General features: G+C 43.7%; 1 protein-coding gene across 1 annotated transcript in view; it reads right to left on the bottom strand.

Annotated features, from left to right (window-relative positions):
- The window catches only part of LOC141114011 (tyrosine-protein kinase Srms-like), a 64,122-nt gene that overhangs the window by 12,641 nt on the left and 29,633 nt on the right, over nucleotides 1-21,848 (bottom strand). The window contains exon 3 of the mRNA XM_073607432.1: nucleotides 19,920-20,086. Within this exon, the coding sequence (XP_073463533.1) occupies nucleotides 19,920-20,086 (167 nt within the window). The remainder of the gene's footprint in view (nucleotides 1-19,919; nucleotides 20,087-21,848) is intronic.

Genomic DNA, 21,848 nt, shown 5'->3' with positions numbered 1-21,848 from the left:
GTGGACAGTGTAGTGTAGTGGACAGTGTAGTATAGTGGTCAGTACAGTGTAGTGGACAGTGTAGTGTAGTGGTCAGTACAGTGTAGTGGACAGTGTATTATAGTGGTCAGTACAGTGTAGTGGACAGTGTAGTGTAGTGGTCAGTACAGTGTAGTGGACAGTGTAGTATTGTGGTCAGTACAGTGTAGTGGACAGTGTAGTATAGTGATCAGTACAGTGTAGTGGTCAGTGTAGTGTAGTGGACAGTGTAGTGTAGTGGACAGTGTAGTGGACAGTGTAGTATAGTGGTCAGTACAGTGTAGTGGGCAGTGTAGTATTGTGGTCAGTACAGTGTAGTGGACAGTGTAGTGTAGTGGTCAGTGCAGTGTAGTATAGTGGTCAGTACAGTGTAGTGGTCAGTACAGTGTAGTGGACAGTGTAGTGTAGTGGTCAGTGTAGTACTGTGGTCAGTATAGTGTAGTGGACAGTGTAGTATAGTGGTCAGTGTAGCATTGTGGTTAGTGTAGTGGTCAGTGTAGTATTGTGGTCAGTATAGTGTAGTGGACAGTGTAGTGTAGTGGACAGGGTAGTATTGTAGTCTGTATAGTGTAGTGGACAGTGTAGTGTAGTGGTCAGTGTAGTATTGTGGTCTGTATAGTGTAGTGGTCAGTGTAGTATAGTGGACAGTGTAGTGGTCAGTATAGTGTAGTGGACAGTGTAGTGTAGTGGTCAGTGTAGTATTGTAGTCAGTATAGTGTAGTGGACAGTGTAGTATTGTGGTCAGTATAGTGTAGTGGTCAGTATAATGTAGGGGACAGTGTAGTGTAGTGGACAGTGTAGTATTGTGGTCTGTATAGTGTAGTGGTCAGTGTAGTGTAGTAGACAGTGTAGTATAGTGGTCAGTGTAGTGTAGTGGGCAGTATAGTGGTCAGTATAGTGTAGTGGTCAGTATAGTGCAGTGGACAGTGTAGTATTGTGGTCAGTATAGTGTAGTGGACAGTGTAGTGTAGTGGACAGTGTAGTGTAGTGGTCAGTGTGGTGTAGTGGTCAGTGTAGTATTGTTGTCTGTATAGTGTAGTGGTCAATGTAGTGTAGTGGACAGTGTAGTGTAGTATTGTAGTCTGTATAGTGTAGTGGACAGTGTAGTGTAGTGGTCAGTGTAGTATTGTGGTCTGTATAGTGTAGTGGTCAGTGTAGTATTGTGGTCTGTATAGTGTAGTGGTCAGTGTAGTATAGTGGACAGTGTAGTGGTCAGTGTAGTGTAGTGGTCAGTGTAGTATTGTAGTCAGTGTAGTGTAGTGGACAGTGTAGTGGTCAGTGTAGTGTAGTGGACAGTGTAGTATTGTGGTCAGTATAATGTAGTGGACAGTGTAGTATAGTGGACAGTGTAGTGTAGTGGACAGTATAGTGTAGTGGTCAGTATAGTGGTCAGTGTAGTGTAGTAGACAGTGTAGTATAGTGGTCAGTGTAGTGTAGTGGACAGTATAGTGGTCAGTGTAGTGTAGTGGACAGTATAGTGGTCAGTGTAGTGTAGTTCTCAGTGTAGTGGTCAGTATAATGGACAGTATAGTGTAGTGGTCAGTATAGTGGACAGTATAGTGGTTAGTATAGTGGTCAGTGTAGTGTAGTGGACAGTTTAATAGTCACTGTAGTGTAGTTCTCAGTGTAGTATAGTGGTCAGTATAGTATAGTGGACAGTGTAGTTCTCAGTGTAGTGGTCAGTATAGTGGTCAGTATAGTGGACAGTGTAGTGGACAGTATAGTGGACAGTATAGTGGTCAGTGTAGTGGACAGTATAGTGGTCAGTGTAGTTCTTAGTGTAGTGGACAGTGTGGTCAGTGTAGTGGACAGTATAGTGGTCAGTGTAGTGTAGTGGTCAGTGTAGTTCTTAGTGTAGTGGACAGTATACAGTGGGGATCGAAAGTTTGGGCACCCCTGGTAAAAATGTGTATTAATGTGCATAACGAAGCCAAGGAAAGATGGAAAAATCTCCAAGTGGCATCAAATTACAGATTAGACATTGTACTGCCCCCTTTGGCAAGTATCACAGCTTGTAAACACTTTTTGTATCCAGGTAAGAGTCTTTCAATTCTTGTTTGAGGTATCTTTGCCCATTCTTCCTTACAAAAGTCTTCCAGTTCTTTCAGATTTCTTGGCTGTCTGTCACGCACTGCTCTTTTAAGGTCTATCCATAGATTTTCAATAATGTTGAGGTCAGGAGATTGTGAAGGCCATGGCAAAACCTTCAGTTTACGCCTCTTGATGTAATCCCCTGTGGATTTTGAGGTGTGTTTAGGATCGTTATCCATTTGTAGAAGCCATCCACTCTTTAACTTCAGCTTTTTCACAGATGGCATCAAGTTACCATCCAAAATTTGCTGAAATTTTATTGAATCCATTTTTCCTTCTACTCGTGAAATGTTCCCTGTGCCACTGGCTGCAATACAACCCCAAAGCATGATTGATCCACCCCCATGCTTAACAGTTGGACAGAGGTTCTTTTCATTAAATTCTGTGCCCTTTCTTCTCCAAACGTACCTTTGCTCATTCGGGCCAAAAAGTTCTATTTTAACCTCATCGCTCCACAGAACTTGTTTCCAAAATGCCTCAGGCTTGTCTATATGTTCATTTGCAAAGTTCAAACGCTGATTTTTGTGGTGAGGACGTAGAAGAGGTTTTCTTCTTATGACTCTTCCATGAAGACCATATTTGTACAAGTATCTCTTTATAGTGGAATAGTGTACCACAACTCCAGTGTCTGCCAGATCTTTCTGGAGGGATCGTGCAGTCAAACGTGGGTTTTGAATTGCTTTTCTCACAATCCTGCGAGCTGTTCTGTCTGATATTTTTCTTGGTCTTCCAGATCTTCCTTTAACTTCCACTGTTCCTGGTGACTGCCATTTCTTAATTACATTCCGAACAGAGGATATTGACATCTGAAAACGCTTTGCTATCTTCTTATAGCCAGCTTTGTGAGCGTCAACTATTTTCAGTTTCAGTTTTCTAGACAACTGCTTAGAAGAACCCATGGTGCTGATTGTTGGGGCAAGGTCAGATGAGTCTGGCCATTTAAAACCTTTGAGATTGACATCACCTGGTCTTCCCAGACGATGATTGAGAACAATCCATGACACCGGCAGGTCTCAGCTTTGCAAAGGGGGCAGTGCATGCTATAAAATCTGCAGGGTGTCAAAACTTTTGCAGACGCCATTTTTTTGTTTTCCGTAATTTTGAAAGTGTAAATGGTGGAAATAAAATCTAACTTTTTTTGACATATTATAGGAATGTCTAATATGTAATTTGATGCCATTTGGAGATTTTTCCATCTTTCCTTGGCTTCGTTATGCACATTAATACACATTTTTACCTGGGGTGCCCAAACTTTCGATCCCCACTGTATTATAGTGGTCAGTGTAGTGTGTAATGGTCAGTATAGGAATCAGGTAGGTCAGTACTATTGTATTTGAAGGGACTCGGGGAGTGATAAAAGTCTGCAGGTTGGGGGGGGGGCGCAAATTACTTGTCTTGCCCCGGGTGCTGACAACCCACGCTACGCCACTGATTCGACGCATGCTCGGAAGCATTGAACTTCACTTTCTCGGCTCGTCGTAGTGTTGTATGTCACCGCGTTCTTGACGGTCGAAAGTTCAGAGAACTTTTGTGTGACCGGCGGCGCGCGTGTGCCCACAATGCCACGTCTTAAAGGGAAATGTATAAATACGTTAATATGCCTGTACGTGCCCTTCTGCCGATATATATGGGCGTGAGCCGGTCGGCAAGGGGTTAGATACAAGCTGGCACACTCTATTTGCAGCAGAGTGAGAGGATGAGCTCACAGTGCCTCTTATGCCGCATACACACGGTTGGACTTTTCGTCTACAAAAGTCTGACGGACGCCGACGGACTAAAGCTGGCTGACAATCCGATCGTGTGTGGGCTTCCCTGGACTTTCAGCAGACTTTTCCAGCCTCAAATCTGACGGACTTTAGATTTGGAACATGCTTCAAATCTTTACGTCGTAACTACGCCGGACCCAGAAATCCGCTCGTCTGTGTGCTAGTCCGACGGGCAAAAACCCACGCTAGGGCAGCTATTGGCTACTGGCTATCAACTTCCTTATTTTAGTCCGGTGTACGTCATCCGTCGGACTTTTGTGTGATCGTATGTAGGCAAGTCCGTTCGTAAGAAAGTCTGCCGCAAGTCCGCCAAAAGTACGACAAAAGTCCGACAAAAGTCAGTCGAAAGTCTGTCGGACAGGCTGTCGGACTTTTGTAGACGAAAAGTCCGACCGTGTGTACGCGGCATTACTTCTTATCAGAGGCACTGAGCTCAATGGATATCTTGGAGCCTGCAGCTTTTGACAGGCAGCACCGCCTGTCAAACTCGCTCGCAGTAGCAGCATAGTCCAACAATGTAAAACTGCCATTCAGCAATGTAAAAAATAAAAAAGTAGCTGCCAGTAGCACCTCATAAACGCCTGTCAGCTGCTGCTATACCACTCGTTGAAAAGCAATACACCATAGATCACTTTTCAGAGGGCAGTAAGCATTACTGCAAATGTGAAAGACACTTGAAACACATCATCCATTTCACAGTCACCACCAACCAGGTCACCCCCCAGCCACTTCCCATGTTAGCCACCTCCCTTCAACTTATATCACAGGTGACCATCTCCCAACCTGCAGATGAAAGACCCTACTCCAAAAGATATCACTCCCAGTTACTCCCCCCCACCCGCTGATTGATATCCCTCCATGACCACCTCACACCCCCCTGCTGACAGACCTCTTTCCCCAGCCTGTCCCCCACACCCTCTCACCTGCTGACCTGTGGATGGGGGAATCAATCCCGCAGTGTTATTGTGTTCTGCCAGTGGGGAGCCTTCCCAACCCACAGAATACAATGATCAGCATTGCTAACTATAGCTGGCAGCACTGACTGTTTTGGAAAAACCTGACAGGCTGGTTGTACTCAAGTCAAATGAATAGATTGACTTGTGTACAACCAGCTAGCCCATACATAGATCGACTATGGCTTGTCTCTGCTTAACTGGCTTAATTTCAATTCATGTATGGCCCGCTTAACCACTACACTGTCCCTAAACATCCTTCCACAAACCTTTCCTTTTTTCCTTCCCAGATTCCTACATCCTCCTCACCTGTACATAGTGCCCGCTGTCATACCCTCCACACTCCTCTCCTATACATAGTGCCCACTGTCATACCCTCCACACTTCTCTCTTATACATAGTGCCCGCTGTCATACACTCCACACTTCTCTCTTATACATAGTGCCCACTGTCATACCCTCCACACTTCTCTCTGATACATAGTGCCCACTGTCATACCCTCCACACTTCTCTCTGATACATAGTGCCCACTGTCATACCCTCCACACTTCTCTCTTATACATAGTGCCCACTGTCATACCCTCCACACTCCTCTCCTGTACATACTGCCCACAGTCATACCCTTCATACTCCTCTCCTGTACATACTGCCCACTGTCATACCCTCCACACTCCTCTCCTATACATACTGCTCACTGTCATACCCTCCACATTCCTCTCCTGTACATACTGCCCACTGTCATACCATCCACACTCCTCTCCTGTACATACTGCCCACTGTCATACCCTCCACACTCCTCTCCTGTGCATACTGCTCACTGTCATACCCTCCACATTTCTCTTCTGTACATACTGCCCACTGTGATACCCTCCACACTCCTCTCCATACTGCCAACTGTCATACCCTCCAAACTCCTCTCCTGTACATACTGCCCACTGTCATACCTTCTACACTCCTCTCCTCTACATACTGCCAACTATCTTTCTCTCCACACTCCTCTCCTGTACATACCATTCTCATAATACCTTCCACACTCCTCTCCTGTACATACTGTCCCTATCATACCCTCCACACTCCTCTCCTGTACATACTGCCCCCACCATACCCTCCACACTCCTCTGCTGTACATAGTGCCCACTGTTATACCCTCCACATTCCACTCCCTCACCTGCATATACTTCCCACTTTTATACCATCCATACTCCTCCTCTATGCCTCTTACACACAAAAACAGTTCTTTAAAATGATATTGAATATCCTCAATGTTACCAGCTCTAGAATGCTCACACTTTTGTTCCATCTTCACCCTGTCTTCCTTCCAGGTTCTGTGCCTTCGGTCACTTGCCTTGGCCGGGCTGTGTTGCTGTCACTTCCATGCATGCTAATTTGTATCCTCTCTCTCTCTCTAATCCCTCCCTCTATCTTTCATCCTCCCGCTATTTAATTTAATTTTGTTATAACAAAAAATTGTTTGCATTTTTAATTATTATTTTTTTTATTTTATTTTTTTTTAATAAAAATTCCCACCATAACCCTCAGCACCAGGCCCATGATGTTCTTAATCCGGCCCTGGTTCTATGATACTTACAGTATCTCACAAAAGTAAGTACACCCCTCACATTTTTGTAAATATTTTATTCTATCTTTTCATGTGACAACACTGAAGAAATGACACTTTGCTACAATGAAAAGTAGTGAGTGTACAGCTTGTATAACAGTGTAAATTTGCACAGTACCGCCTTAGCCCAGGTTGGGCAGTGGTTGGTGAGTGTATTTCTATATTTTACTAAAATGAATTACCACTCCAATGTTGTGTTATTGTTAATCATTGTGTTGTCAGTTTATGTCCATGTAACTGTGGTTATTTGATTCTTAGAGATTACACTTGGACGCCTCCTGAAGAAGCGGTCAATCCGCGAAACTGTTGAGGACACGTTTTCAGGTATTCTAAACAATAGCTTTCAACCACCATTGTGGGCACTCTTAAATGTCTTTGTAAGCGATGTACTGTAATGTGATGTGATGTGCGAGATCTATATTTTGACCGTATAGATGTTTTAAATTGATGTATTTTTGAATAAATCTAAATTTTAATTACAACTGTATTTTTGTATGAGGTACCGCTATAGTCCAATTCGTTTTTTTGGGGGGGTAAGGTGGGACTTAATTGGAGTAGTCCTTTTCTCCCCCCCCCCCCCCCCCACCTTTCTCTATACAAATAATGTAAATTTGCTGTCCCCTCAAAACAACTCAACACACAGCCAATAATGTCAAAACCGCTGGAAACAAAAGTGAGTACTCCCCTAAGTGAAAATGTCCAAATTGGGCCCAAAGTGTCAATATTTTGTGTGGCCACCATTATTTTCCAGCACTGCCTTAACCCTCTTGGGCATGGAGTTCACCAGAGCTTCACAGGTTGTCACTGGAGTCCTCTTCCACTCCTCCATGATGACATCACAGAGCTGGTGGATATTAGAGACCTTGTGCTCGTCCACCTTCCATTTGAGGATGCCCCACAGATGCTCAATAGGGTTTAGGTCTGGAGACATGCTTGGCCAGTCCATCACCTTTACCCTCAGCTTCTTTAGCAAGGCAGTGGTCGCCTTGGAGGTGTGTTTGGGGTGGTTATCATGTTGGAATACTGCCCTGCGGCCCAGTCTCTGAAGGGAGGGGATCATGCTCTGCTTCAGTATGTCACAGTACATGTTGGCATTCATGGTTCTCTCAATGAACTGTAGCTCCCCAGTGTCGGCAGCACTCATGCAGCCCCAGACCATGACACTCCCACCACCATGCTTGACTGTAGACAAGACACACTTGTCTTTGTACTCCTCACCTGGTTGCCGCCACACACGCTTGACACCATCTGAACCAAATAAGTTTATCTTGGTCTCATCAGACCACAGGACATGGTTCCAGTAATCCATGTCCTTAGTCTGCTTGTCTTCAGCAAACTGTTTGCAGACTTTCTTGTGCTTCATCTTTAGAAGAGGCTTCCTTCTGGGATGACAGCCATGCAGACCATTTTGATGCAGTGTGCGACGTATGGTCTGAGCACTGACAGGCTGACCCCCCACCCCTTCAACCTCTGCAGCAATTCTGGCAGCACTCATATGTCTATTTCCCAGACATTAGACATAGACATTAATGGCTGTGTGTTCAGCTAGAGGGGACAGCAAATTTACACTGTTATACAAGCTGTACACTCACTACTTTACATTGTAGCAATGTGTCATTTCTTCAGTGTTGTCACATGAAAAGATAGAAGAAAATATTTACAAAAATGTGAGGGGTGTACTCACTTTTGTGAAATACTGTACATATTGGATTGACCGCAATCGGGAGCTGCTTGCATGCACCGTCCGTCTACATTATTAGCTGAGGTAACTTGGGGTTGAGCAGCAGTGAGTACATTATTATACAAAGTTACAATGTACAGTGATCAGTGAGGGATCACTGGTGGAGAGAAAGGAGAATGAGCGATTTTGTTCACTGGGGGGGCAGGAGACTGGGGGAAATGTTTCTTCGTGTCTGCAGCAGACTCAGTGGCGGCTGGTGCTCCAGCCGGGGGAAGGGAGCGGTCGACAAACAAACCACCCAAAAAGCCCTCGCGGTGGCGGCAATCAGACCACCCGACACCCAGTTGGGTGCTACTCACGCTGTTGGGCAGTGATGCAGAGCAGAGAGATCTCCCTAATTCTCCAATGAAGGCAGACATCTTCCCTTATGGATCTCCCAATACATCCTGCCCGCCCCCGGTACCGGTCAATACGATCGCTTCTCCTCTCGGCCAATTTTGCTCCTACTGCTTCCTGATTGGCTGGGAGAAGAAGCAGAAAGACAATAGCGAATATTAATTCGCTATTGTCACACAACTGGATGCCGACCCTTTTTTGAAGCCAATTAGAGCCCCTGTCTCTAATCGCGTGCTTAAAAAAAAAAAACATTGGAATCTATGCATCCAGCACCCTGCATGCAGATTACGGGCCGAGTGCATGCATTAGGGGGGCAGCGCCCCTGTGCCCTGTATGGAGTGGCCGCCACTGAGCAGACTGATGACCTCAACTGAGCCTAGGCAAAGTCACTGGGCTGGTGCTCTTGAACTGATTTTAACTACTTCCTGCCCGTAGCCCATCATATGACGTCCTGGTCAGTGATTCCCTGCAAAGTAAAAGCAATCATAGCAGCTATTTAACCGCTTGATTGCTTTTACAGGCAGTGAGAGGCAACGCCCCCCCCCCCCGCCCACCGCTCTCCAGAGCTTCTCCCAGCTCGCCCGTGCGATCGGGGTGCCCGAGAATGAATCAGCGTGGTGGTCCCCGACCAGATCTATGACCCTCAGAGGATGGAAGCTACTTCATGGCATCACTCCCGGCTCTGGCAGATAAACACTGCCTTTTTTTTTGCTGGGAAGCCTAAGATAGTTTTTTTTTTTTTTTTTTTATCTTAGGCTTTCCAGCATAGAGGAGAGATAAAATAAACAAAAAAAAAATAAAAATTAAAGCGCCCCCCATCCCCTCATGCTCGCACGCAGAAGCAAACGCATACTTAGGTCACGCCTGCATATGTAAACGGTGTTCAAACCACACACGTGAGGTATCACTACGAACGCTAGCGTGAGAGAATTAATTCTAACACAAAACCTCCTCTGTAAATGTAGCCATAATCTCGACTTTCCGGAAGCCCGATGGTGACTACTGGGAATAGGGGTGGCTGACATACATCCTCAGGGTGCAGGTTTGTGGGCATGGTGGGTGATGAACAAGACAGAAGTGGGGTGCCAGTCACTTTTATACTTTAACCACTTCAGCCCCGGAGGATTTTACCCCCTTCCTGACCAGAACACTTTTTGCGATTCGGCACTGTGTCGCTTTAACTGACAATTGCACGGTCTTGCGACGTTGTACCCAAACAAAATTGACGTCCCTTTTTTTTCCACAAATAAAGCTTTCTTTTGGTGGTATTTGATCACCCCTGCGGTGTTTATTTATTGCGATATAAACAAAAAAGTGCGACAATTTTGAAAAAAATGCAATATTTTTTACTTTTTGCTATAATAAATATCCCCCAAAAATATATAAAAACACATTTTTTTTTCCTCAGTTTAGGCCGATATGTATTCTTCTACATATTTTTGGTAAAAAAAAAAAAATTACAATAAGTGTATATTGATTGGTTTGCGCAAAATTTATAGCATCCACAAAATAGGGGAGTATTTTTATGGCATTTTTATTTTTTATTATTTTTTATTAGTAATGGCGGCGATCTGTGATTTTTTTTCAGGACTGCAACATTATGGCGGACACAAAGGACATTTTTGACACTATTTTGGGACCATTGTCATTTATACAGCGATCAATGCTATAAAATTGCATTGATTACTGTGTAAATGACACTGGCAGTGAAGGGGTTAACCACTAGGGGGCAGTGAAGGGGTTAAGTGTGTCCTAGGAAGTGATTCTAACTGTTAGGGGGCTGGACTTCAACACACAGGACAGTGATCACAGCTCTCGATAAGAGAGAGCAGTGATCTCTGTCCTGTCACTAGGCAGAATGGGGAAATGCTTTATTTCCGAAAGCATCTCCCCATTCTTCCTGTCCGTGACACGATCGCGGGCACCCGGCAGACATCGCACGCCCACGACAACGCTTCCTAAAGGGGATGTACCTGTACGCCCTTTTGCCTACCAGCGCCATTCTGCCGACGTACATCGGCGTGCGCTGGTCGGCAAGCAGTTAAACAATAGAGAAGTTTATTTCTCAAACAGGAAAAATGTGTGAGAGGGGATAGGGCACAGGACACCCTTAATAACAATCAGCAACAGGCAGATTGGCAGACTCCTTAGACAAAAATAGGTGAGATAAGGCAGACAGCAGTACGAGAATAAGAGCCTTTAAGCGGAACCAGCACATCTGTACTTTGTAGGCCAAGCTGTCTCCTCTAGTAACTGAACTTTACTCATTGCTTTCTGCACGGATTCCCTGGGATGAGTTCTCTCTGAAGTCCGCCCAGCTAGTTCATAGCCTCCAGCTCATGAAAAGTCTCCTCTGGTGCTTCCTTAGAACTCCATCCCTCAATAATCGTTTCTGGATCTTTGGCAGGCTTTCCTCCGCATAAACTTGAACACCCGGATAGGCCTCGGTCAGGCCTAGCAGCTGGCAGCCTCCTGGATAGGCCTCAGGCTCCGGGCCCAGCAGCCAGGAACTCTACATACACCATCCACCCAGGCCATAGCCCTTGGCGGGAATACTCTGCCTGATCACCTGACTTCATTCCATTAAATAACCTTTCCCAGCATGTTTAGCCACACAGAGGCGGCTCTCTAATTAGGCGAAATAGGCGGTGGCCTCAGGCCTCGCAGTCATAGGGGCCTCGCACAGCTGGCTAGTTACCTAATTAGAGAGCCGCCCCTTCCAGCAGCAGAGATCTCCTCCATCACACAGTCCCGAGTCCCCTCGCTCTGCTATAGGGAGAGATACGGGCTGCGAGTGAGACGTGTGATCGGAGCTCCGGATCACAGACAGGGAGAGCCGCTCAGTAGAGCTCTGACAGATCTCCCCCCTCCCCCTGCTGCCCGCACAGCCAGACAGAAGAGGAGAGAGAGCTTCTGCTCCTCCTCCTCCCGCCCTCTCCTCCTGTGTCTGCCCCGCCCACTCTCCTCGGCAGTGTTCTCTGCTCTGCCTCAGAGAAGGGGATGTGTGGGCGGGAAGATTCAATCTGAAGACCAGCAAAGAGAAAAGGACAAGGGGAGTCTGATCCATCCATCCATCCAGTCCCTACTGCCTCCCAGTGAGTACACTGACTGATGTAGGGGATGCTCTTCCTTCCCTTCTTCCTCCATCCCCCTCTCTTTCTTTCCTTCCATCTATCTATCTATCTTTTTCTTTCTTTCTTTCCTTCCTTCTTTCCTTCTATCTATCTATCTATCTATCTATCTTTTTCTTTCTTTCCTTCTTTCTTTCTTTCTTTCTTTCTTTCTTTCTTTCTTTCTTTCTTTCTTTCTTTCTTTCTTTCTTTCTTTCTTTCTATCTATCTATCTTTCCTTCTATCTTTCTTTCTTTCTTTCTTTCTTTCTTTCTTTCTTTCTATCTATCTTTCTTTCCATCTTTATTTCTTTCTTTCTTTCTTTCTTTCTTTCTATCTATCTTTCTTTCCATCTTTATTTCTTTCTTTCTTTCCATCTTTATTTCTTTCTTTCTTTCCTTCCATCTTTCTTTCTTTCTCCTTCCTTCCTTCCTTCCTTCCTTCCTTCCTTCCTTCCTTCCTTCCTTCCTTCCTTCCTTCCTTCCATTTCTCTCTTTGTGACAGCCTACCAGAATAGGTAGGATCTGTGAGAGCAGCTTCCCTGTGCAGCTCTGCTTGAGGAAAATATATCTTTATTATGCCCACTCACCTACCCCCTGTACTGTCCACTCCCCTATACTGTACCCTCCTAATACAGTTCATTTTCATCCCTTGAATTTTTTTTCCCATTATGGGAGTGAGTGGGGCCTCATGTCTAAGTTTTGCCTAAGGCCTCACAAAGTCTAGAGCCGCCTCTGTAGCCACAAATATGATTGGCTGAGAAAGGTATGTTTATCATAACCTGAACTTCACTGTAGCTCATCATTCTAATGTCAAAGGTAACACATACCTCCCAACTGTCCCTGATTTCGAGGGACTGTCCCTGATTTGGAGCAATGTCCCTCTGTCCCACTCATTTGTCTCTCATTTTTGTCTGGTCCATATAGTCGTATCAAAAATGCACTTTTTATCTTTTAAAAAGTGTTTCCCAGTGCTAAACCTTTCATACATATTCTAAATCGCTGCATTTGTCCATTTTTAAAGCCAATATAAAGGAATAGTAGTGGTTAAAAAAAAAAGCTCTTGTGGATTTATTTAACCTTTTTTTTGGTTAATTCTCCTTTAAGGGGGTGTGGCAGGGGGCATGTCCTATGCCAACATACATTTGCTCATAGGTGTCCCTCGTTCCTATCTCAAAATGTTGGGAGGTGTGGACCGTAACAGCACCACCTACTGAAAGAAGGGAGAAGCCACACTTAGAATGGAATTAGAAGTCATGTAATCACTGAATACTACCATATCTCCCAACTTTTTGAGATGAGAATAATGGCGCGTACACACGAGCGGACTTTATAGCAGACTTGGTCCGACAGACCGGAGTCTGTCGGATAATTCGATCGTGTGTGGGCTCCAGCTGACTTTTTTTCCCCAAAAGTTCGACGGCCTAGAAATGAAACATATTTCAAATCTTTCCGATGGACTCGAGTCTGGTCGAAAAGTCCGCTCGTCGTATGCTAGTCTGACGGACAAAAACCGACGCTAGGGCAGCTATTGGCTACTGGCTATGAACTTCCTTGTTTTAGTCCGGTCGTACGTCATCACGTACGAATCCGTCGGACTTTGGTGTGATCGTGTGTAGGCAAATCCGTTCATTCAGATAGTCAGTCGGAAAGTCAGTCGAAAACTCCGCCCGTATGTACGCGGCATTAGGGACACCTATCAGCAAAAGTATGCAGGCATAGGACACACCCCCTGTCAGGCCCCCTTAAAGGAGCATTGTACAAAAAAAAAAAACAATTTTGTGGTTAAACCCACAAGTGCTTTTTTTTACCACTATCATTCCCTTTTATTGGCTTTTGGAATTTACAAATGCAGCAATTTAAAAATTAGATTAAAAGTTTAGTGCTGGAAAACACTTTTTGATAGATACAAAGTGCATTTTATATACAACTATATAGATCAGACCAAAATGAGGGACAGAGGGACTTTGTTCCAAATCAGGGACAGTCCCTCGAAATCAGGGACAGTTGGGAGCTTTGTACTACAAATCAGCCATCTGGCACACTAAATTTACCTGTAACCCTGTTCTAGGGACAAGGGTGCTACATAAACATTTTTAAAGAGAAGTCTATGGAGATTTTTAAGTACCGAAGTTAGGCGCCATTCCACGAGTGTGCGCAATTTTAAAGCGTGATGCGTTGGGTATCTATTTACGCGGGGGTAACATCATCTTTCACATTTGCAATTTACATTTGAAAAATTACTGTGCAAATACCATGTGACATAAAAAAATTGCAACGGCCGCCTTTTTATTCCCTGGGTGTCTCTGCTAAATAAAAAAAATATATATATATAAATATCTATATAGATAAATATCTATATATATATATATACCAGTATATATATTTTTTTATTTAGCAGAGACACCCAGGGAATAAAAAGGCGGCCGTTGCAATTTTTTTATGTCACATGGTATTTGCACAGTAATTTTTCAAATGTAAATTGCAAATTTTTATATATATCTTTATCTAGATCTAGATATAGATATATATAGAAATAGATATATATATATAAAATGTTTGAAGGTTTTGAGTAATTTTCTAGCAAATAAATGATGATTTATACATGTAGGAGAGGAATGCCCAAATTGACCCGGTATGGAAGTGGTTAAACGATAAAAAGTAGAATTTTTCTAAAAGGGTAACAACATTCTTTTTTTAAAAAAATGATGCCATTGCTGTGTATTGTGACATATCAGGAATATATCCCTGTGAAGTTAATAAATGGTCCACTTAAAAAAAAAAAAGAAATCCTCATTTGATCAGCTGTCAGTCATTATATCACAGCTGAGTCTCCCTGCAAACCAACCCAACTGCAGTTTCCACCCCAGAAAACCCAGGAAGGTATGGAACGGGTTTTCTTTTCATCTTCTGGGTTTTCTGGGGTGGAAACTGCAGTTGGGTCGGTAATCTGATTGCCCCATATTCACACTGTTTGTACTCAGCAATTTCACATTACCAGGTCCATAAAGAGGTCCTGTCCTGTGCAGATCAGATCTCCGTGTTCCTCAGTTATAAAACATTAGCAGACCCTGCACTGATTCCTAGCACTGTTATTTGCGAGTTTGGGGATGGCTGCTGCCAGGATCGGGTAAGAATTCCCTCCAGGGGTCAGTTCAATGGAAGAAATCCATTTAAGGGGTTAAGTTAAGCCAGGCCTTACGGTCCTCTGCTTCTAAAAATGCTATTTATTCCTTGTCATGATGACCCCCCCCCCATCTCCAATGGCATGTTTCAGTATGTCGATAAGGACTTCTTACTTTCCTGATCTTCATATAATCTCCAGGCTGCAAAAACGTTGAAGCCAGGGGATCAGTACAGCAGCCAGGCAAGAAGCATTTTACAACAGGAGGTACCAGTGTTTGTTTTTTTACTGTATTCTGTGTTCCCCTTACTTCCTGTCTGGTCTGACACCTGTCACCTAGACAGGAAATGCAGGGGCATTCTGCCTGATGGGGGACACTAAAATGAAATCCGAGGTTATTAACTTATTTTTACTTATTTATTTCAGGTACTTGTATAGCGCCGTCAATTTACGCAGTGCTTTACATATACATTGTACATTCACATCAGTCCCTACCCTCAAGGGGCTTACAATCTAAGGTCCCTAACTCACATTCATACATACTAGGGACAATTTAGACAGAAGCCAATTAACCTACCAGCATGTCTTTGAACTAAACTAATAAAAATTCTAACAAGCAGGCTTTTTATTGCAGAAGAGACCTGGGTGGGAGGGGGGTATTTACTAAAATAGGGGAGTGGCAAATCTGGTGCAGCTGTGCAGGGTAGCCAATCAGCTTCTAGCTTGTTAGGTTTACCTCTTGCCGACCGCCCCACTTATAGATACTGCGGGGCGGCGGCTCCTGGGAACAGAATCCTATACCATAGCTCCCAACTGTCCCTGATTTTAAGGGACTGTCCCTGATTTGGAGCAATGTCCCTCTGTCCTTCTCATTTGTCCCTCATTTTGCTCTGATCTATATAGTTGTATATAAAATGCACTTTTTATCTTTTAAAAAGTGTTTTCCAGCGCTAAACCTTTCATCTGATTTCTAAATCGCTGTATTTGTAAATTCCAAAAGCCAATATAAAAGGAATAGTAGTGGTAAAAAAAGCACTTGTGGGTTGAACCAATCTTTTTTTTTTTTTTTGTACAATTCTCCTTTAAGGGGGCGTGGCAGGGGGTGTGTCCTATGCCTGCATACTTTTGCTGATAGGTGTCCCTCATTCCCATCTCAAAAAGTTGGGAGGTATGCTATACCTGTACGTCAGGGTAGGCAACCTCGGCCCTCCAGCTGTGGTGAAACTACAAATCCCATTATGCCTCTGCCTCTAGGAGTCATGCCTGTGATTGTCAGGGTCTTGCAATGTCTCATGGGACTTGTAGTTTCAAAACAGCTGGAGGGCCGAGGTTGCCTACCCCCTGCTGTACGTGATTCTGTTTTTCTGGGTCTAGGGCGCACGTGCGCCGCCGTCGACCCTCTCTTGCTGTGATTGGACGGTGATCATTCGGGTGTAAACAAGGCAGGTCGCTGTTCTGTGACAAGGCAAATCAGTGATCTTGTGTTTCTGCTTAGCAGAAACACAGCTCTCTGTCTTCCCTCTAAGGATGGGCTCAGGTGTGTTCGCAACCGCACATGCCCGAGCCCGCAAGGAAGCTGACACTGTGCAGCGCTAATCACAGGCAGTGAGATATTTCCCGATCTCTGCAGCCGCGGACAGGGAAATGTCTCACTGCCTGTGATTAGCGTTGCGCAGTGTCAGCTTCCTGGCGGGCTCGGGCATGTGCGGTTGCGAACACACCTGAACTCATCCTTACTTCCCAGAGTAAAAGCACCTCCCCCACACAGTTAGCAAGCACTCCCTAGGAACATATTTAACCCTTTGATCGCTCCTGATGTTAACCCCTTCCCTGCCAGTGTTATTAGTACAGTGACAATGCTTTTTTTCAGCACTTATCACTGTATTGGTGTCACTTAGTGTCCGATATGTCCTCTGCAATGTCGCAGTCCCGCTATAAGTCGCAGATCGCTGTTATTACTAGTAAAAAAACAAAACAATTGAATAAATCTATCTCATAGTTTGTACATAGTTACATAGTTAGTCAGGTTGAAAAAAGACACAAGTCCATCCAGTCCAACCATAAAAAAACAAAAAAACAATATACCCAATACTATACCCACAGTTGATCCAGAGGAAGGCAAAAAACCCCAGCAGAGCATGCTCCAATTTGCTACAGCAGGGGAAAAAATTCCTTCCTGATCCCCCGAGAGGCAATCGGATTATCCCTGGATCAACTTTACCTATAAATGTCAGTACCCAGTTATATTATGTACATTTAGGAAAGTATCCAGGCCTTTCTTAAAGCAATCTACTGAGCTGGCCAGAACCACCTCTGGAGGGAGTCTATTCCACATTTTCACAGCTCTTACTGTGAAGAAACCTTTCCGTATTTGGAGATGAAATCTCTTTTCCTCCAGTCGTAAAGAGTGCCCCCTTGTCCTCTGTGTTGACCGTAAAGTGAATAACTCAACACCAAGTTCACTATATGGACCCCTTATATATTTAAACATGTTGATCATATCCCCCCTTATTCTCCTCTTCTCAAGAGTGAACAAATTCAGTTCCTCTAATCTTTCCTCATAGCTGAGCTCCTCCATGCCTCTTATCAGTTTGGTTGCCCTTCTCTGCACTTTCTCCAGTTCCCCGATATCCTTTTTGAGAACTGGTGCCCAAAACTGAACTGCATATTCCAGATGAGGTCGATTGTAGACGTGATAACTTTTGTGTAAACCAATCAATATACGCTTATTGGGATTTTTTTTAACCACAAATATGTAGCAGAATACATATTGGCCTAAATTGATGAAGAAATTCGATTTTTTTTTTTTTTTTATTGTGTATGTTTTACAGCAGAAAATAAGAAATATCGTTTTTTTTTTTTCCTTTTCAAAATTGTCAGTATTTTTTTGTTTATAGCGTAAAAAATAAAAACCGCAGAGGTGATCAAATACCACCAAAAGAAAGCTCTATATGTGGGAAAAAAAGGACATCAATTATATTTGGGGACAGCGTCGCACGACTGCGCAATTGTCAGTTAAAGTAACACAGTGCCGTATCACAAAAAATGGCCTGGTCATGAAGGGGCGAAATACTGACCTTGGAATGAAGCCCTCCAGCGCTGTAAAGTCACCGCTGAAAGAGCTGGCATGTTCCCAATGTCTATCTACCAGGTTCGCGAGCGCCAGCTATGTGATTGGCCGGAGCTGCAATGACGTCACTCCTGCGCATGCGTGAGGGAGCCCTCAGTTCCGCTATGAAGCTCTAAAGTTCCGGCACGGTATGCCGGACCTTCAGAGCGCATGCGCCAGTGATGTCATGGTGCACATTTAGGAGATATTCATTTTTACCTACAGGTAAGCCTTATTATTATAGGCAGATATGTGCAATTTGTTTCGTTACAAATTCATTTTCGGACAAAATTCGGCATATTCGAAAATCCGAAAGATTCAACCTACGAGTATAACGAATCGATTACATTCGGATAATTTCATTTTTTGTAATTTTATATTATACAGTGTCGATTTTGAGTACTGCGATATATGAGCGTTTTGCAATACAAGCTTTTTTTAAATTTAATTTAATTTTTTTAAATCCTGACTCGGTTTGCAAGCGTTGCATTGCATTTGGCCAGAGGTGCGGGGGCGCCAGCGCCCCCGCACCTCTGGCCACATACAGTACTGCATACACCAGCAGTGACTGTGGAACCAATTAATTGAGTTTCCATTGATTCCTATGGGGAAACTCGCTTTGATATACCAGTGCTTTGGATTACAAGCATTCTTATTCTTATGCTCATTATCCAAGGTACTACTGTGATTAAATTCTAAACTATTATTATAGTTATTATTATTATTATTATTATTATTATTTAATATTATAAACTATTACATTTTAGGTTTTGGAATTTCCTTTCAAATTTGGCTAAAGTAACTATAAGTGAACGGAACGAATACGAATGAATCCGAAGTAACGAATGCCAATCATAACGAATGCACCAATAAATGAAAAAAAAAAAAATAAAAATAATGAAACTAAAATAAACAAATTTTTCCCTAGTGCACATGTCTACCTGTAGATAAAAATGACCAAGCAGAGTTTACAACCGCTTTAAAATCAAACTCCAGGCAAACTGGTAAATATATGGTAGTTGTTTAACCTACCATATCCAATCCTGAGATTTACACAGCTCCGTCACCCAGCACATCCCTGTCTGGCAAGGCAGGAGACCTGATTTTTCTCTGCCACGGGTCTTGTCGGTCTTCCAGCTTGTGATTTGACAGTGAAAGGAGATCCTCTCTCTCTGTCACTCTGCTCTCTCCTCCTATCAGCATGCTTATTATGAGTACTGCAGCCCAGCTTCTTGTGCTCTATATCCCTGAACTCTACTGTACGGGGGGGCTGTAAGAGTCAAAATTCAGGTGCTTGCACTGCTTGCATTTTTAACACGCATACAAGATGTAATAAAGAATACAGAGCTGCATTCATTTGTATCTTTTATAACACATACCTCCCAACTTTTTGACATGGGAATGAGGGACACCTATCAGCAAAAGTATGCCGGCATAGGACACACCCCCTGCCACACCCACTTAAAGGACAATTGTACAAAAAAAAACAAGATTGGGTAAACCCACAAGTGCTTTTTTACCACTACTATTCCTTTATATTGGCTTTTGGAATTTACAAATGTAGCAAGTTAGAAATCAGATGAAAGGTTTAGCGCTGGAAAACATTTTTTGATAGATAAAAAGTGCATTTTATATACAACTATAGAGATCAGACCAAAATGAGGGACAAACTGGGGGGGATTGAGGGACAGAGGGACATTGCTCCAAATCAGGGACAGTCCCTTGAAATCAGAGACAGTTGAGAGCTATGTATAACAGCCTGGAGTTCAGTTTTTTAACTTTACTCACAGTGACAGATATTGGGAAGGAAGTCAAGGAAGTGCTTCCCCACATCACTTCTATATTACAAAGGAGGAGCATGTCTAGATGTACATTACGGTGATTTAAAGAACTGCTCAACCCACATCTAGTATACATGGGTTCACTTGGCCCCAGAGGGCCGTTGTACAGCTGCACCGTCTGTACCAATGACATGTCTCCCCCCCCCCCCCGGTGTGTAATGTATTGCCTGTATTGCCTCGTATTCACTAATGCCAAGCACAACCAACACGTACCTGGGTGTTGCAGGGCTGCAGCAGGGGGCCCTTCAGAAGCTTCCAGTTGATTTTATGGAAGGCGATCAGGTCCTGGATGGTGGAGAAGGCTCTCCCGCTCTGTAGGTAGTACTTGCCGCTGGACTCTATGTTGATGCGGAAGTGGGTGACTTTATTCTCGATACGAACTGTAAATGAAGGATACGTGTTGAAGCTTTAGTCATTTTTTTTTTCTGTACTTTTCTTTTTTTATAGGACTTTTCTGGTCTGGATAAAGATACCCCCCCCCCCCCAAACAGTCACCAGGAATACGGAAACTTGGAGACGAGACGACTGGCGAGCAGAGGTGAAATACCGTTTATCTCTGTGAAGAGATATTCATGAATTATTACTGTGCTATTTTTTATATATATATATATATATATATATATATATATATATATATATATATATATATATATATATATATATATATATATAATACATATTACTGTGCTATTACATATATATATTATTGTGCTATTACATATTACTGTGCTATTTTTTATATATATATATATATATATATATATATATAATATATGGTTACATATTACTGTGCTATTACATATTACTGTGCTATTTTACTATATGGTTACATATTAACCATATAGTTACGTTAATTTTCACATTTTAATTAGTTTATTGCACCATATTATTATTTCAAACCCAGATGTGGAAGTGCTCCCTCTAGTGGGTGTTAGGAACTTAGGCAACATGACCAGTATCACTGCTGAACAAATGCTGCAAGCAAATCCAATACAGGCTATGCCCCTCTGAGAGTGATGGCTATCAGTCTACTGTGAGAGCCGTGTGAATGAAAAGAGGTGAGGGGAACAGTAAAGAGCAATCACTGGTAAACAGGTAGTGCAGATTGTGTATGTAAAGAGCAAAATGCATCTCACCCCATATCTTTCTATAGTTACAATTGTATTGTATGGATTCTAAACAGAATTAGAAATCAATTCAAGCCAAAAATGTTCTAGTTTTCACTATATTCAGTATATTTACATATTGGGTACCTTTCTTAGTTTGTTAATATTCAAGCATGTTATTATGTGCCCCTTATAAAAAAGATAATGTCTTCCTGATAAGAGATTACATCACTTCCTGTCCTGTATGATGCCCAAGTGACTGGAAAATGCTACAATAGGGACACATAGTAGTAAAACCTGGCCGAGGTTCTAACCCTTATCTGCTTTGTCCAGACCTGAAGTATTGTCAGGAGGCACAAGCCGCCTCCGTCCGCCGGGCTCCACGGCGCATGCGCGGAGGACTCACGCTGCGCCGTGCACTCGTTCGCGGCCCAGCTGTGCGGCGCGCGCGAGTGCACGGCGGTCCCCGTGTGCGCGCCGTGGCCGTGCGGGTGCCCGGCGGCGCGTCACGCTGACGCGCTCGCCGGTGGGCTACTTCTGACGGCTCCAGCGCCCAGTCGGGTTGCTGGTTAGTCGTCAGCTGTGCCCTGTCCTGTACCCAGTTTCCTTGTTATACTCCCTGTGATACTCTCTCTGCCTGTTGATACCCCCAGACCTCTGCTAGTTAACGGATACCCTCTCTGCCTGCCGGATACCCCCAGACCTCTGCTAGTTAACGGATACTCTCTCTGCTTGCTGGATACCCTGACCTCTGCTAGTTAAACGGATACTCTCTCTGCTTGCTGGATACCCTGACCTCTGCTAGTTAAACGGATACTCTCTCTGCTTGCTGGATACCCTGACCTCTGCTAGTTAAACGGATACTCTCTCTGCTTGCTGGATACCCTGACCTCTGCTAGTTAAACGGATACTCTCTCTGCTTGCTGGATACCCTGACCTCTGCTAGTTAAACGGACACTCTCTCTGCCTGCTGAATACCTCTGACCTCTGCTTGTTTTACGGATACCCCTTGTCTGCCTGATACCCCTGATCTCAG

The sequence above is a fragment of the Aquarana catesbeiana genome, linkage group LG12 (genome assembly GCF_042186555.1).
Source record: "Aquarana catesbeiana isolate 2022-GZ linkage group LG12, ASM4218655v1, whole genome shotgun sequence".
Lineage (NCBI taxonomy): Eukaryota > Metazoa > Chordata > Amphibia > Anura > Ranidae > Aquarana > Aquarana catesbeiana.
Note: the sequence above shows the minus strand (reverse complement) of the source record. Positions and strands in the feature narration are given on the sequence as shown.